General features: G+C 43.4%; 1 protein-coding gene and 1 pseudogene across 2 annotated transcripts in view; both read left to right on the top strand.

Moving 5' to 3' along the window:
• Positions 1-2,529: 2,529 nt before the first annotated feature.
• Positions 2,530-15,897, top strand: part of ARID3B (AT-rich interaction domain 3B) — a 68,285-nt gene continuing 54,917 nt past the window's right edge. For both annotated transcript variants that reach the window (XM_006753726.2, XM_006753725.2), the window contains exon 1: positions 2,530-3,138. In XM_006753726.2, the coding sequence (XP_006753789.1) occupies positions 2,605-3,138 (534 nt within the window). In that variant the 5' untranslated portion in view covers positions 2,530-2,604. The remainder of the gene's footprint in view (positions 3,139-15,897) is intronic.
• Positions 10,283-11,478, top strand: LOC102764012 (annotated as a pseudogene).

The raw sequence follows: 15,897 nt of genomic DNA, 5'->3' as shown, positions 1-15,897 counted from the left end.
CGTGGAGGCGCCAGCGGAGGAGCTCGGGGGCTGCGGGGCTGCGTCGGGAAAGTGAGTGCTGGGAAGAGAGCGGAGACGCCCAGCGCCCATTAGCGTGATTGGAGGTAAAGGGATGAGCCGAGTAAAGGCCCGCAGGACTGAGGAGGCGAGAGGTGGGATTGGGCGATCCGAGAAGAGCCCGCGGGTTGGCGGCGAGGGCTTGGCAGAGGTAAAAGTGCTGGGGCTGGGGTGGGGGCAATAAAGAACCGGGGCGGGCGAGTAACCGGGGAGGGAGGGATGGGGCTTGAAGGGGACCGAGGCTGGAGAAAGCGGCGGCGAAGGTAGAGGGAAGGGTTCAGAGCTGCGAGCAGTCCGTTGCTTCGGGTGGTCCGGGAACTTTAAGGGAAATGGGGGAGGGGGCCGTGTGAAGGGATGGAGTGGCTGAGATATCCGAGACAAGTTTCTCAGTGTAGGTAGGTGGTATTGTTGCTTGGGCCCACTGGCTGCTTAGGAACGGGGAAAGATGGGCTTTTGGGGGGTGGTGTGTGTATTGAAATCATTTCATTCTTACTAAAGAGGCTGAGACACATCCTCCTCTGCTGGGAACAGCATACAGGAAAGATGGTGCCACTAGAAACAGTTTGTTCAGTGACTGGCAGGACTTGGTTGAAAAATTTCCTGCTCGTGATTGTAACGATTATAAATTTTAAATGATCAACGAATTATTCCTTTATTCTTTTGTTTAATTTTCTTTGATGCAAATTGTTTTTATTTTAAATGAACACCTTGGCTAACTGGATTTAATGTGGGTGTAAATCTTTTTCTGTTTTGTTACACTATAAAAAGGGCTAAAGCAGAATGAAATTATGCTACAGGCATGACACACTTTCTAAGGGCTAAGAGAGAATTAAAGGCAGTAGGAGGCAAATTGGAATTTGACTCTTTCTCAGAATACAAAAGGCAAAAGCAGTGCTTCTAAGATAAACAGAAAATTCGACTTTTATCTCTATTTTATGCTTTAAAAATTAGACCTTTTTTTCTCTAACCCATTAAAATATTTATAAATTCAAGCAGTTTTTATTGGTAGGGATGTGATTGCTTCCCCATGAATTTTTGAAGATGCTAGGCATTTAGTTTTTTTAACCTTTACACCCAATCCTAAAACAACGGAACAATGCATATATCAAGTCCCAACTTGTTCAGTGCATTCTCCTTTCATGTGATGATAACATTGTACGCCATATTGCAAGCCCTGTTCACCTAAATTTTGCCCAGGCATAGTAGTAATCCCCATTCAGTTATGGATCCCTGCCGAGAAAACAACTCAAGTGACCATTATTGGGGGTCGGGATTTGGAGAGAAGGGACTGGGGAGTGAGAGGAAGAGAGCCTGGAAAACAGGGTTGTGTATTTGGAGACTGATTGGTAAGAAGGCTGATGAACCAGTCCCCAGAATACGTTTGACCTAAAAGCCTTTTCTTTTTGTATTCGTCACAGAATATAGTAGAAGTGAATCAGAAAGAAAGGGGATGTGAAGCATTTACTTGGCTGTTTATAAAAAAGAACCATTAACTTCTTTATATAATATTGATATCTGTTTTAAATTGATTAACTTTAAAATCTCCAGAGGAATTTTCCCATTTGTTCTTGCCTTCTTGGGGGGGCATACATTCTTTTGTTGTTGAAGTTGGATACTTTTTGAGGCTATAATGTCTAGTTGGCATGGCCTAGCCCACTTGTACAGCAGGCTGGCAGTTTGATCTGGAAAATTTGAAAAGTTTAGATTCAAGAGCAGTTTGCTAATTCGTTTCTATGGAAAGAAATCATTCTGTCTGCCTGATAGCTCTGTGTCTAGCTTGGATGATAATTTCTTTCTCTAATGGGCTTGAGAACATAAGCAGCATTTTCTCTTTTGTAAGTAAGCCCTTCTTTTCCTTTATTATTATGGTTTTCATACACACAACCTTTTTGTTGTTGTTGATAATCCTCACCCGAGGATATTTTTTCCATTGATTTTTAGAGAGAGTGGAAAGGAGAGAGGGAAGGGGGGAGGGAGAGATAGAGAAAGAAAGAAACATTGATGTGAGAGAAACGCATAGATTGGTTGCCCTCTGTACACACCCCAATCAGGACTGGGGATCAGATGAATCTGAGACCCTTTGTACAGTGTGAACCAGTTGCCTTTCCAGTAATAAACAGATTACTGTTTTGTAATGCTGAAGGAGAGAGATCAGAACTCAGCTGCTTATAGACTTGATTTTGTCTGGATTTACTTCTTTTTAAACCTGCAGTACATCACTACTGAGATTCATCCCATATTCCCCTCTTAAATTCTGTTCCTCTTCTTCACACCTTGCCCTACTTACCCTCCCACCCTGAAACTCCCACCACTCACTCATCTTAAAATTCAGATTTAAGAGCATATGTTTAGTGTTCAGAACTCATACACCCTTTACTGGAGAAAAGAAAGCCTTTTATACCTGTTTTACATAGTTGTTTTTTTTCCCCTTTTTTCTCCTTCTTTGTGGTTTCTATTAATCACTTAAGGTTTAGAACCAGTGTGCCTGCTGGGCTGTGCCCAGGTTCAGAGCCATGCCAATCGGTGGGTGAAGCACTTGAGGCCCTGATGGAACCGCTGCAGCAGCAGCCACCGCAGCAGCAGCCACCAAACCTAGCTCCTCTGGGAATGGATGCCAGAGAGAAGCAGGGACAGCAGATAAGAGAAGCCCAGTTCTTGTTTGCCCAGAAGCTGGTCACACAGACTCTCCTTTCTGCCACACCTGGGCGGCCTTCTGGCAGCCCTTCCCTGGGTCCCTTAGCCAGAGTTCCTCCAGGCACAGCAGTGACCCGAGTTTTTGAACGGAGCAACGCAAACTCAGAGCCTAAGGAAGAGGAGGGAGGCTTGGAAGATGAGGATGGGGATGATGACATTGTAGAGGCTGAGAAAGAGGCCCAGGCTGCTTCAAAATATTTTCATGGGCAGAAAGTTGCTCGCCAAGACCCCAGAGTGGCACCCAAATCTGGTCTCCTTCCAGCACCAGGGCTCCCACCACATGGACAGCAAGCTCAAGAAGACCATACCAAAGATGCTGCCAAGGCCCCACCTTCGGTCTCCACAGCCGGGCAGCCAGGCTGGAATCAGGATGAGCATCTCAAGCAGGTCAGTCTTTCTGGTGTGGGCGTCATTTGTTCTTCCTAAAGGCTAGCCAGGGAGGGGTACTGGACTGTCAAGGACAGGGTCTCTGCCAGTCTATGCCTTCTCACCCTACTTCAGTGACCAGCAGCCTAGGCATCATCTGACTTTAATTTTTTTTGTCATACTTGTTTTCTTGATTAAAGCAAAGAAATGTGTAAGGTACTGCTTATATAGATTGTTCCAAGTTTGAAGTAAAAGAATGTCAATAGAATCAATCTCTCTCTCTCTCTCTCTCTCTCTCTCTCTCTTTTAAGGAAGGATATGGTTGCAACAGTTAAGAGGGATATCTAAAAATGAGATGCATAACTCTAATTACAGCTTTTCTAGTAATAATGTAAAAGAACAGTCTTGCTTAAGACAGTTTCTTAGCTCCAGGCTAACCCAGGATCTTGCTCTTTTGTGTGTGTGTTTTTGTGTTTTTTTGGGGGAGGGGATCATGCTTTTTAAAGACAGTTTTGTTGTTTTGCCGCTAAATGTAGCTGATAAGAAGAACTTGCATTGTTTATGTTTTCTAACAAAGAGCCTTGTAGACAAGATTTCATTTCACAGGAAAGGGCAGACCTCAAAATTTCCATTTTAGCCAAGGCTAGCTTATGATTTTTAAACATAGCTGAGCATTAGTATCATCTAGGGAGCTTTAAAAAAAATATAACCCTAGCCGGTTTAGCTCAGTAGATAGAGCGTTGACCTGCAGACTCAAGGGTCCTGGGTTCAGTTCTGGTCAAGGGCATACGCCTGGGTTGTGGGCTCAATCCCCAGTGTGGGGTGTACAAGAGACAGCCAGTCAATGATTCTCTCATCATTGATGTTTCTATCTCTCTCTCCCTCTCTTTTCCTCTCTAATATCAATAAAAATATATTTTATAATATATCTATATATATCTATATCTATATCTATATATATATGTAGATTACAGGGTCCTAATGAATTCTATATGGAGGTGGAGCCTAAGGAATCTGTTCTCAATCCAGCCTTTGATTCTAATTCCTCTTTTCTTTCTGACCCTCAAAGCAATTTTTCCTCTCACAAAGAATGGGAGCAAAGTTAACTTGTTACAGGTAAAGTGACTTATTGGTGCTTAGGCAGGGAGCTCATGATAAAGCTAGTAATATCTGCATATTCCCCATAAGCACATATTCATGTGGTCCAGTGGTGCTGTTTAGGAATCAGTTTTGAAAAGCTGTGCATTTTCACGGGCAACTAGAAGTCACATAAGGAAAGTTCTTTGGAACCTGAAAAATCAGCCTCTTTGTATAAAGGAACCTGTGCAGTTCATTTGAGTTTATAATAGCGGTGTTGGCAGGAGATTTCCAGAGCCAACAAAGTGGGGTTCAACTCCTATCTCTTCCATTTATTACCCTGTGATTTTTTAAAAAATATATTTTATTGATTTTTTACAGAGAGGAAGGGAGAGGGATAGAGAGTTAGAAACATCAATGAGAGAGAAACATTGATTTCTCTGGGGATGTGCCTGCAACCAAGGTACATGCCCTTGACTGGAATTGAACCTGGGACCCTTCAGGCTGCAGGCTGACGATCTATCCACTGAGCCAAACCGGTTAGGGCTACCCTGTGATTTTTGAAAAAAAAAATTTTTTTTATTGATTTCAGAGAGGAAGGGAGAGGAAGAGGTAGATAGAAACATCAATAATGAGAGAGAATCATTGATTGGTTGCCTCCTGCATTGAACCCGCAACCCAAGCATGTGCCCTGGACGGAATCGAACCTGGGACCCTTCAGTCTGCAGGCTGACACTCTATCCACTGAGTCAAACTGGCTAGGGCTGGCTAGGACTCTTCATCTCTCTGAGCCTGTGTCTTCTCACAGATTTTTAAATTTTTTAGTGGCTTAAAAGGAAATTTTATTGTAATCACTGATTGTGAAATGGCAATCATAACACCCTTATGAAAAATTTACAGAAGTTATCAAACTTACTTGCTAACAGATATTTAAATATTTTGTGAATTTACTTGACAACAGAAGAAAAAAAAATTTAGAAGGTGAGTAAAGGCATTTTATGGCTTCATAATGTTTTCATTCTCCTGTTGATATACCTTTTCTCTTGTGCGATCCAGTGCTGAACTCATTGGTAAGAAGTGCCACATTGTGGAAGAGTGACTGAACACAGGCAGAAGAGAGTGCAGAGTGTACTAGGGGACATTAGCACATCCTGGCAGGTCTCACGCGTGAAAGATGGCACCTTCTTTGTTAATTGAAAAGAAATGTAAAATGAGAGAGATAGCAAAAATATATATATATATATTTTAAGTATATCTTTATTGATTTTAGAGAGGAAGGGAAAGGGAGAGAGAGATAGAAACATCAATGATGAGAGAGAATCATTGACTGGCTGCCTCCTGCATGTTCCCTACTGGGGATCAAGCCACAACCTATGCATGTGTCCTTGACCAGAATCGAACCTGGGACCCTTCAGTCCACAGGCTGACGCTCTATCCACTGAGCCAAACCAGGTAGGGCTAGCAAAAAATATTAATAAAATAAAAGGTTTCTGGCCTTTCTCTCTTCTCTTTCCTGACTTATGACAGCACACTGTAATGCTTTACAGACTTTGAATTTTCATGTTTTATTCTGATACAGTCTGTAGGGAGCCTAGATTGGGCTGCTGGGGAGAGTCTGTAACTGAAAGTTCTTTCATTCAAAGGACTTCTATCAGGCCTGCTGTGGGAATAGGAGGACAGGAGTATGTCGTGAGGATTAACTGAGCTAGCATGTGGTTAGTAGTAGTGCTCCAGGAGCTCTTTGTTTTTTTTTTTTTAATCCTCTATTTCCCCGGCTAATTGTTTTTAGAGAGTGGAAGCAGGAAAGAGAAACATCAATGTGAGAGAGACTCATTGATTGGTTGCCTCCCATTGGCACCTACCGGGGCCAGGGATCGAGCCTGCAACTGAGGTACGTGTCGTTAACTGGGAATCAAACCCTTTTGTCAGCAGGCCAACGCGCTAAATACTGAGCAACCAGCCTGGGTTCCAGGTGCTCTTTAATGATATCAGTGCCACCTCTGCTGATTCTGTACAGACCTGCTCTGAGGGAAGATGCTGAGACACACCGAGGTTTTCCCTCAGATCTCCAGGGAGGAAGTGACAGAGATAGGACAAGGATCAGAAAAGCCCAGCTTCCACGACAGCAGCAACCTGGCCGCCAGCCCAGACTTGCCTCCCAGCTGATTGCTCTGGTTTAGCAAAACATCTGTGAGTTGCCAGCAGCCCCCACACTGCTGGGTGGTTGGCAGGTTTCCATGCTGGCCGATGAGTCAGCCTGTAGTGGGATCCCGCCCTGACAGCGCTGGGAAAGTTCAGGCCAGAGCGTCTGGGCTGCCCCTGCCTTGGCAGCTGGCCAGCCTTTGCGTGTGTGCAGTTGTTCTTAGAAAGTGCAGCCGCGTGCGAGGAACAAGTGGAACTCCCAAGCCTGTCTGTCTTCAGGAAGTGCGGCAGGTGTTGAGGTCAAGCCATTAGAGCTTTGAAAAAAAGAGATTCTTCAGAACTGGCGTGTGCGTGCACACGTGCACTCAGTGGCAGGCACCCAGTGCTGTTTTCTAGACAGCAGTAGCCTCATGGCTACACAGCTCAGTGCTTGGGGGGACTGGCTATTGGCTTCTGAAACTCTGAGTTCATTTTAAGCCTCTGATGCATACTCACTAATTATAGACTGCCTGGCAGAGCACTGCCAAAATGTTTTATAAATGCCAGCTTAGCCGAGGCCTTATCTCACCCCCTGAATTTACCTTCCCCCTGGATCTGGAGATTAGGAATTGGGTAACAGTGACTTAAAACCTTAGACATGTACCTTTTTTTCCTTCTGAATTTAATTTTACAAAATCAAGTTGGTCTGTGCCCTCCTTTTTCTGATTCTGCTTTTGAAGCAGTAAAAAATCTGGGGATTTAAAAACCTTTTATAAGTTGTGCTTTGAAAGAGGGGCTAAAAAGATAATATTGGGAGAGCCTATAGAAACCATTAGGATCCATGAGACTAGTTTTTTTTTAAGTGTTCAAAGTTTTTTGTTTCTTAAGCAGTTACTTAGTAGAGAACAGAAATAAAGAATCTCTTGTTCCAGTGATTATTACAAAGATTGACACAAATAATCTTATTGTTAATGTGCTGCAGTGTTCATTTTGTTCTTTGACACAGAAAACTTTTAGAGAGGCTTCTCTGGGCCAGGCCTGTGCTCCATGGACTAAGGCATGCTTCTCCCCCAAGGACCTCATCATGGCCTAGCAGAGGCAGTGTGGGAACCTCAACAGGGGTTGGGTTTTGGGTTGCAACAATTTCACTCTTTCTTGAGTCAGCTGAAGCCCAGCTGCTCACTCTGGGCTATGCTACAGATACTTTAATTTTTAAATTTTTTATTTTTTAATATGTTTTTATTGATTTTAGAAAGAGAGAGGAAGGGAGAGAGAGAGAGAATCAATGAAATCTCTTTTTTAGAACATGTGAAGTCAAAATAATTTAATGAATTCTCTTTGAAAAGACTTTTAGAAAATATTGCTTCTCAAGCCTGGATCCTTAGAAAGAGTGCAGGATTCTTTGACACCAGAGTGATGGCAAGATGAATAATGCCACTGAGCCCAGAGTGCTAAAGCCAATCAGATTTCAGTGGGCAGAGTAAATAATTGTAAAACAAGTCAAGAGACAAAGAGCCAAGTGGCTCTTCTCTCAAGGGAGATCAGAAGAGCCCTGTCAGCATACAACTGACTGGGGGCTATTCCTGGCCTTCTTAGGGTTGGTTTTCTGTCCTCCTGAAAAGAGGGTAGTACAGGCTTTGTTTGTCTTAAGCCCATTAGTGGAGCCAGGTTTCGAAAGGGAGCATAGATTCCCTTCCATAAAATAGAAACATGAGTGATGGCTTGATAGGCATGTGGGAGCCAGAGTGTGGGGTCTGATTTTCTGCATGATTTTGGCAGTCACTTCAGTTACTGAGTAGGGGAAAAAAAGGATGACTGACTGCTTGGTCTTGAGAACCTGTTACAAAGAGTCCCTCTAAGTAGTAGGGTGTGTTCTCTTGGGTTCAATCTGCTTTTCTTGGTGCATACTGCATGTCTTTGGAACGTAAGATCCTTTTTGTAAAGATTGTGCCAACTATTGCTGAAAAAAAATAAGGTTAAGCCCTAACCGGTTTGGCTCAGCAGATAGAGTGTCAGCCTGCAGACTCAAGGGTCCCAGGTTCGATTCTGGTCAAGGGCATGTACCTGGGTTGCTGGCACATCCCCAGAAGGGGGCGTGCAAGAGGCAACGATCGATGTTTCTCTCTCATCAATGTTTCTAACTCTCTATCCCTCTCCCCTCATCTCTGTAAAAAATCAATAAAATATATTTTAAAAAAAAGTAAGGTCAAAGCTTTCCCCACTTTCTTTGTAGGATTATCTTGCCTGCCTTCGCATCTAGAATCACAGTGAATCCATCTAGGTCAGTGGTTTTTCAATTGGAGGTGATTCTCTACCTCTTCCTAATTCCAGGGGTTGTTTGGCAATGTCAGGAACATGTTTGGTTATCATGACTGGGATGAGGTTGGGATTAGGGTATGTGCCACTGGCCAATGGTGGCTAGAGACCAGGGATAGTATTAAGCAGCCTACAATACACAGGATAGTCTCCCACAACAAAGAATTATCGGTCCAAAATGTCCCAGAGGATGGTAAACCTCTCCCACCATCATCAGGGAATGATTTTAAAGATCTTACACAGATGCGGTGTTATTTGTTTTGATATTTTATTAACTCCTTCCTCCCAAGGTATAGCAAGCAACTAAAAGCCATCTTCCTATAAACACAAAGGATAATGTCTCTTTATATTTGCTAATACCCAAGCTTGTTGGCCATTTATCTGCACCCTCTCAGTCATTTCAGATCTTCCTAAAAAAATTTTTTTAGATATATTTTATTGATTTTTTACAGAGAGGAAGGGAGATTTTTTTACAGAGAGAAACATCGATGAGAGAGAAACATCGATCAGCTGCCTCCTGCATACCTTCTACTGGGAATGTGCCCGCAACCAAGGTACATGCCCTTGACCGGAATCGAACCTGGGACCCTTCAGTCCGCAGGCCAATGCTCTATCCACTGAGCCAGACTGGTTAGGGCTAAAATTTCTTCTGTATTGGATCCTTTAGACTTTTTCCCCAAGAGTTCAAAATTATCTGGAATCAGACATTTTGATATATTTTTTTCATTAAGCTCTAGATCAGCGGTTTTCAACCTGTGGGTCGCGACCCCTTTGGGCAGTGATGGCGAACCTTTTGAGCTCGGCGTGTCAGCATTTTGAAAATCTCTAACTTAACTCTGGTGCCGTGTCACATATAGAAATTTTTTTATATTTGCAACCATAGTAAAACAAAGATTTATATTTTTTATATTTACTTTATATACTTAAATGCCATTTAACAAAGAAAAATCAACCAAAAAAATGAGTTCGCGTGTCACCTCTGACACTCGTGTCATAGGTTTGCCATCACTGCCTTTGGGGGTCGAATGACCCTTTCACAGGGTCGCCTAAGACCATCAGAAAACACATATATAATTACATATTGTTTTTGTGATTAATCACTATGCTTTAATTATGTTCAATTTGTAACAATGAAAATACATCCTGCATATCAGATATTTACATTACAATTCCTAACAGTAACAACGAAAATAATTTTATGGTTGGGGGGTCACCACAACATAAGGAACTGTATTAAAGGGTCGCGACATTAGGATGGTTGAGAACCATTGCTCTAGATCCTATGTTTAAAAAATAAAGATATTTCAAGGGTGGAAGAAGAATATGAGTGTGGCCCTAGCCAGTTTGGCTCAGTGGATAGACTTCAGCTGTGGGCTGAAGGGTTGTGGGTCAAGGGCACGTACCTTGGTTGCAGGCTGATTCCTCAGCCCTGGTTGGGATGAGTGTGGGAGGCAACCAATTGTTGTGCCTCTTTCACATCGATGTTACTCTCTCTGTCTCTTTCTCCCTTCCACTCTCTAAAATATCAATGGAAAAATATCCTCAGGTGAGGATTAACAAAACGAACAAACAAACAAAAGAATATGAGTGTGGGTCATTGGTGGTGACTGCAGCTGCGCTGCCGCCGCCGCCACCACCACCACCACCACCACCACTGCCGCCGTGACCATGGCCTCTGGTAGCAGTGGGCTCGCCGCCGCCCTCCTCCTGTGGCATTCCTTCCTCTTGGCAACAGAATGGAATTCGGCATTGTGCCTATGTAGCTTCCCGGAAACATCTCTACGTTGATAAAAATACAAAGGTTATTTGTCAGGGTTTCACTGGTAAGCAGGACACCTTTCACAGCCAGCAGGCATTGGAGTATGGCACCAAACGTATGGCACCACACTTGTCGGAGGAACCACTCCAGGGAAAGGAGGCAAGACGCACCCTGGCTTACTGGTCTTTAATACTGTAAAGGAGGCCAAAGCACTAACAGGAGTGACAGCTTCTATCATTTATGTCCCTCCTCCTTTCGCTGCTGCCATTGACGAAGCTGTGGAGGCGAAAATGCCCTTGGTCGTGTGCATTACTGAAGGTATCCCAAAGCAGGACATGGTACAGGTCAAACACAAAATACTGCGCCAGGGAAAGACAAGGCTGATTGGGCCAAACTGCCCCAGAGTCATCAATCCCGGAGAATGTAAAATTGGTATCATGCCTGGCCATATTCACAAGAAAGGAAGAATTGATATTGTGTCCAGATCTGGCACCCTGACTTATGAAGCGGTTCACCAAACAACACAAGTTGGACTGGGGCAGTCTTTGTGCATTGGCATTGGAGGTGATCCTTTTAACAGATTTTATCGACTGCCTAGAAGTCTTTCTTAAATGACCCAGCCACAGAAGGCAACATCCTGATTGGTGAAATTGGTGGTAATGCAGAAGAAAACGCTGCAGAATTTTTGAAGCAACGTAATTCAGGCCCCAAAGCCAAGCCTGTGGCGTCCTTCATTGCTGGTTAATAGCTCCTCCCAGCAGGAGAATGGGTCACGCAAGGCGCCATTACTGCTGGAGGAAAAGGTGGCGCAAAGAGAAGATCTCTGCCCTTCAGAGCGCAGGGGTTGTGGTCAGCATGTCGCCTGCACAGCTGGGAAACACCATCTACAAGGAGTTTGAAAAGAGGAAGATGCTATGAAAGGGAAAACAGAAAGTGCCCTAAGCCTGCGGAATGAATCATTGTGCAAAGTGAACCAGTGGCAGTTGCTTGTGTTGTGCACTGCCAGCCTGTGCCTGTCCCTGGGCTCCACATAGAGGGAAGCCAAAACAGAAACAAGGCTTCAAAAGTTCTCACTTCGTGTAACGGAGACAGACAGCCAATAAATCTACCATTTGATCTGGAAAAAAAAAAAGAATATGAGTGTGAAAGAACTTTTTAAAGTTAACTTTATCATACAAAAGTTAGGTTGAATTGTCATTAGCATCTGAATACTTTTTGGAGCTATAACTTTTCAGTCTTTATTACCTTTGTAGGTTAGATGCTTCATAAATCCTAGACACTACTCTAAAACAACTTCTTTTTTCTAGAGCTGTGACAAAATTCTAGTATTCTAGAATTCTCTGATACATTTTAGGATTGTGTGAGCTAAATCCATTGCACTTTTGTAGCTGCTACTTGAATATTAAAATAGGGATGTGTGCATATTTCTTCTTTAGGTAGAGATAAACTTTATATTAAAGTCTTATAAATACAAAATCAGTGATTTGGGTCCTAATTCTTGGACCCATGTCCCAAATCTCATGCTTTCTTAATTTTTAGGGACTTGCTGTACTAGTGAACTTCCATTTCCCTGACTCTTTGGGCTGACTCTCTTCTGAAGCCTTTTCCACATTCACAAATGTTCTGCTATTTCCCAAATTTAAAAAAAACAACAGCTCCTTAGTAAATCTACCTGATTTGATTGTTATAAGGAAATGAGAGGTCACTTAAAAATCTTTTCCTTCCAGCTTGTTCTGTAGTCCTGTCTACCCATTCCCAACAACAAAGCTTTTCAGAGGAATTGCTTGCACTTTGTCACCTCCTACTCACTTCTCAACATTCTTCAGTCTGGACTCTCTCTTCCATGTCCCTGAAGTTACTCTTCATAAGGCTGCCCAGTGACCACCATGTTGGTAAGCCCAGCCTGCCCTCACTTCATTTGATCTCTCAGCATTATCAGATATAGTTGACCCCTCTCCTTAAAACATTTCCTTTTGCTTTCTAGAGCCCCACTATTAGCTTATTTTCCTTATCTCTTTCTTTTTCATCTGACCTAGAACTCCAAGTTTTCCAGGGCTCAGTCTCAAACTCCCTTCTCTTTATGTTCCCTCTGGGCAGTTTCTTTCACTTTCATGGCTTTAACTACTACTCTGTAAGCCTTTGATTCCTGTACACATTGAGCCCATGTTCCAATGGATATATTCCCACCTTTTTAATGTATGTATGTATGTATTTATTTATTAAAAATATTTTTATAGATTTCAGAGAGGAAGGGAAGAGAGAGAGAGAAACATCAGTGATGAGAGAGAATCATTGATCAGCTGCCTCCTGCACGTCCTCTACTGGGGATCGAGCCTGCAAACTGGGCATGTGCCCTGACCAGGAATCAAACTTTGACTTGCTGGTTCATAGGTCAACGATCAACCACTGAGCCCCACTGGCCAGGTCCCACCTATTTTCTTGACATTCCACTTAGATGTTTTATTGGCATCTCAAGTTTAACACATATAAAATTGGTTTCCAACTTACTCCCCACAATTATTTCCTCCTTTATTTTTCTTCTCTGCAAATACATTTCTATTGAGTTGGTTATTCAATCAGAAACCTTAGCATTTACTGCCTTTCATACCTCTTACTCTGTTATTCCATCTGGAGATGTTCAATCCATCACAAAGTCTTATCAATTGTTCTATCTACAGTAAATATCTAAAATCCTCCCACTTCTTTTGTCCCCACTATCACTTACCTAATCCAAGCTATCTACCTACTGCTATAGATATCAACTAGCTTGACTTCCCTCTCCCTTCTAATTCTAAAGGCCCCAAATCTGCATAATCTGATCCCTGTCTGCTTCTCCAGCCTTATTTTTGCCAATGTCTAACCTATCACTGTGCTCCAACTACCCTGGCCTTTGTATATGCTACTCCTTCTGCCTAGAGCACTCCTCCAGCCTCTTACCCAGCCTTTGTTCTCACTTTAACAAAACTTCCTCATTTCCTGTCAAGATGGCCAGATATGTACATATGGTACTGGTATCCTCCCACAGCCATGTAAAATTACAAATAAACTATAGAACAACCATTATTCAGAACTGCATGAAATCTAGCTGAATAGAAGTCCTACAACAAGGGATTTAAAGAAGAAGCCACATCGAGACTGGTAGGAGGGGCGGAAATGCAAGAAATGGGCTGGTTTCACACCCATGTGTGGTGGATAAAAATCGGGAGGTATATCTTGGCTAAAGGGGTACCCCCTGAGGAGCAAGGGGTCCCAGCCCCACACCAGGCCCCAAGCCCAGGGTTGCAATGCTGGGAAGAGAAGTCCCCATAACTTCTGGCTGTAAAAGCCAGTGGGAATTAAAGCTAAGTGAGACAGAGGGCTGCTGGAGTCCCAGACAGTCCTTTTAAATTTTTTTAAAAATTATTTTTAGAGGAAGGGAGAAAGAGAGAAACATTGATTGGTTGCTTTCCATACTTGCCCCAACTGGGGATTGAACTCGCCACCTTTTGGTGTATAGGACAATACTCCAACCAACTGAGCCACACCAGCTAGGGCAAATGTTCCTCTTAAAGGGCCTGCACATGGACTTATTCTGACTCACTCTTTCTGAACTCCAGTGCTGGGATAGCAGCTCAAAAGGCACCAGGGACATATGGAGAGAAACTGAAGTGTTTGGCATTAGGATGAGAGCTGGGGGAGGCAGCTCTCTCCCAGACAAAAGTAGTGGCAGAGGCCATTGTTTCTTTGATGAGTCCTTCCCCCACAGAGGTGGTAGGCGGGCACCATATCTGAGTCTCCTCAACCTGGCTATCACTGTTTGCCCTGGTGAATCCCTGAGACCCTGCCCTACCAAATTTGTGGGCCCACCCAGGTTGTTTCCACTGCCTTTTCCATATGAGTTACCCATCTTGGCTTGCACTTCACACTTTCCTAAAATCTCTCAAAACAAGTAGCATCTAGCTCAGCCGTGGGCAAACTACGGCCCGCGGGCCGAATCCGGCCCGTTGAAATGAATAAAACTATTGGGGAAAAAAAGACCGTACCCTTTTATGTAATGATGTTTACTTTGAATTTATATTAGTTCACACAAACACTCCACCCATGCTTTTGTTCCGGCCCTCGGGTCCAGTTTAAGAACCCATTGTGGCCCTCGAGTCAAAAAGTTTGCCCACCCCTGATCTAGCTACACTGTGCCCTCTACCTCTCACAAAGTAGGTGTCTCAGTTCCAGCACTAGCAGCAGCCAGCCATAGTTTGCAGCTTGGCCTCTCCTGGGCACCTCCAAGCCCAGCACAAGTGACAGCCATCTATAGATCACTTTGTAGCTCAAGCCTGGTGGCCCTGCTCAAGCCAAGTTGCAGTGGGTAACCTTGGACTGCAACTCCTGGGGGATCCCAGAGCCAGCCAGTGCACCCAGTGGACAACTTCAGACCATGTAGAAACACTGCTTGACTACCTTTACAGTGACACACTCAGTGGTGGACTAAGTGGGTACCACAGCCCCTCTGAAGTAAGTCCTACTCTGTGGGGTGGGCCCTGCACAGTTGATCTTCCAGTATCAGTGGTCACAGACAGTCCTTGCAGCAGATGGGCCTAGAGATGGCTGTGCCATTGGATCCTACAGGACACCTACTACATTAGGCCAATTCCAAGGAATGTAGCAGCTCTACCTAATACATAGAAACAAACACAGGGAGGCCTAGCCCGTTTGGCACAGTGGATAGAGTGTCGGCCTGCAGACTCAAGGGTTCCAGGTTCGATTCTGGGCAAGGGCCTGTACCTTGGTTGCAGGCACATCCCCAGTAGGGAGTGTGCAGGAGTCAGCTGATTGATGTTTCTCTCTCATCGATGTTTCTAACTCTCTATTCCTTTCCCTTCCTCTCTGTAAAAAATCAATAAAATATATTTTTTTAAAAAAGAAAAGAAACAAACAAACACAGTGGGGTTGCCAAAATGAGAAAAAGGAACACGTCCCAAATGAAAGAACAGAACAAAACTTCAGAAAAAGAACCAAACAAAGTGAAGACCACCAATCTGCCACATTCAGAGTTCTAAACACTGGTTATAAGGATGTTCAAGGAATTTAAAGGAAGAGTACTTGAACTTAGAACTTCAGTAGCATAAAAAAGGACATGGAAATCATAAAAACCAGTCAGAAACGAAGGATACACTAACAGAAATGAATAATTTACAGAGAATCAAGAGTAGAGTCGATAAAGCTGAGAATCAAATCAGCAATTTGGATTATAAGGAAACAAAACAACCAAACAGAGCAGCAAAAAGAAAATAGAATCCAAAAAAATGATGATGGTGTAAGGAACTATGGAACAACTTCAAACATACCAACATTTGCATTGTTACTTCTGTGGGAGCAATACCTTTTGCTGCTGCTTCAGATTGCGCTTCCTTTTCTACCTCATGTAGCATCTTGTACGATTTTGTTAATTCATTTATTTCATGCATGAGGTTGTTGATGTTGATCATGAGTCTTTCTGAGCAGCCCTGGTTTCCTGGCATTGCTAATCTTGT

The sequence above is a fragment of the Myotis davidii genome, unplaced genomic scaffold (genome assembly GCF_000327345.1).
Source record: "Myotis davidii unplaced genomic scaffold, ASM32734v1 scaffold992, whole genome shotgun sequence".
In the NCBI taxonomy this organism is placed as follows: domain Eukaryota; kingdom Metazoa; phylum Chordata; class Mammalia; order Chiroptera; family Vespertilionidae; genus Myotis; species Myotis davidii.
The sequence above is the reverse complement of the archived record's forward strand: the minus strand, read 5'-3'. Positions and strand labels throughout refer to the sequence as shown.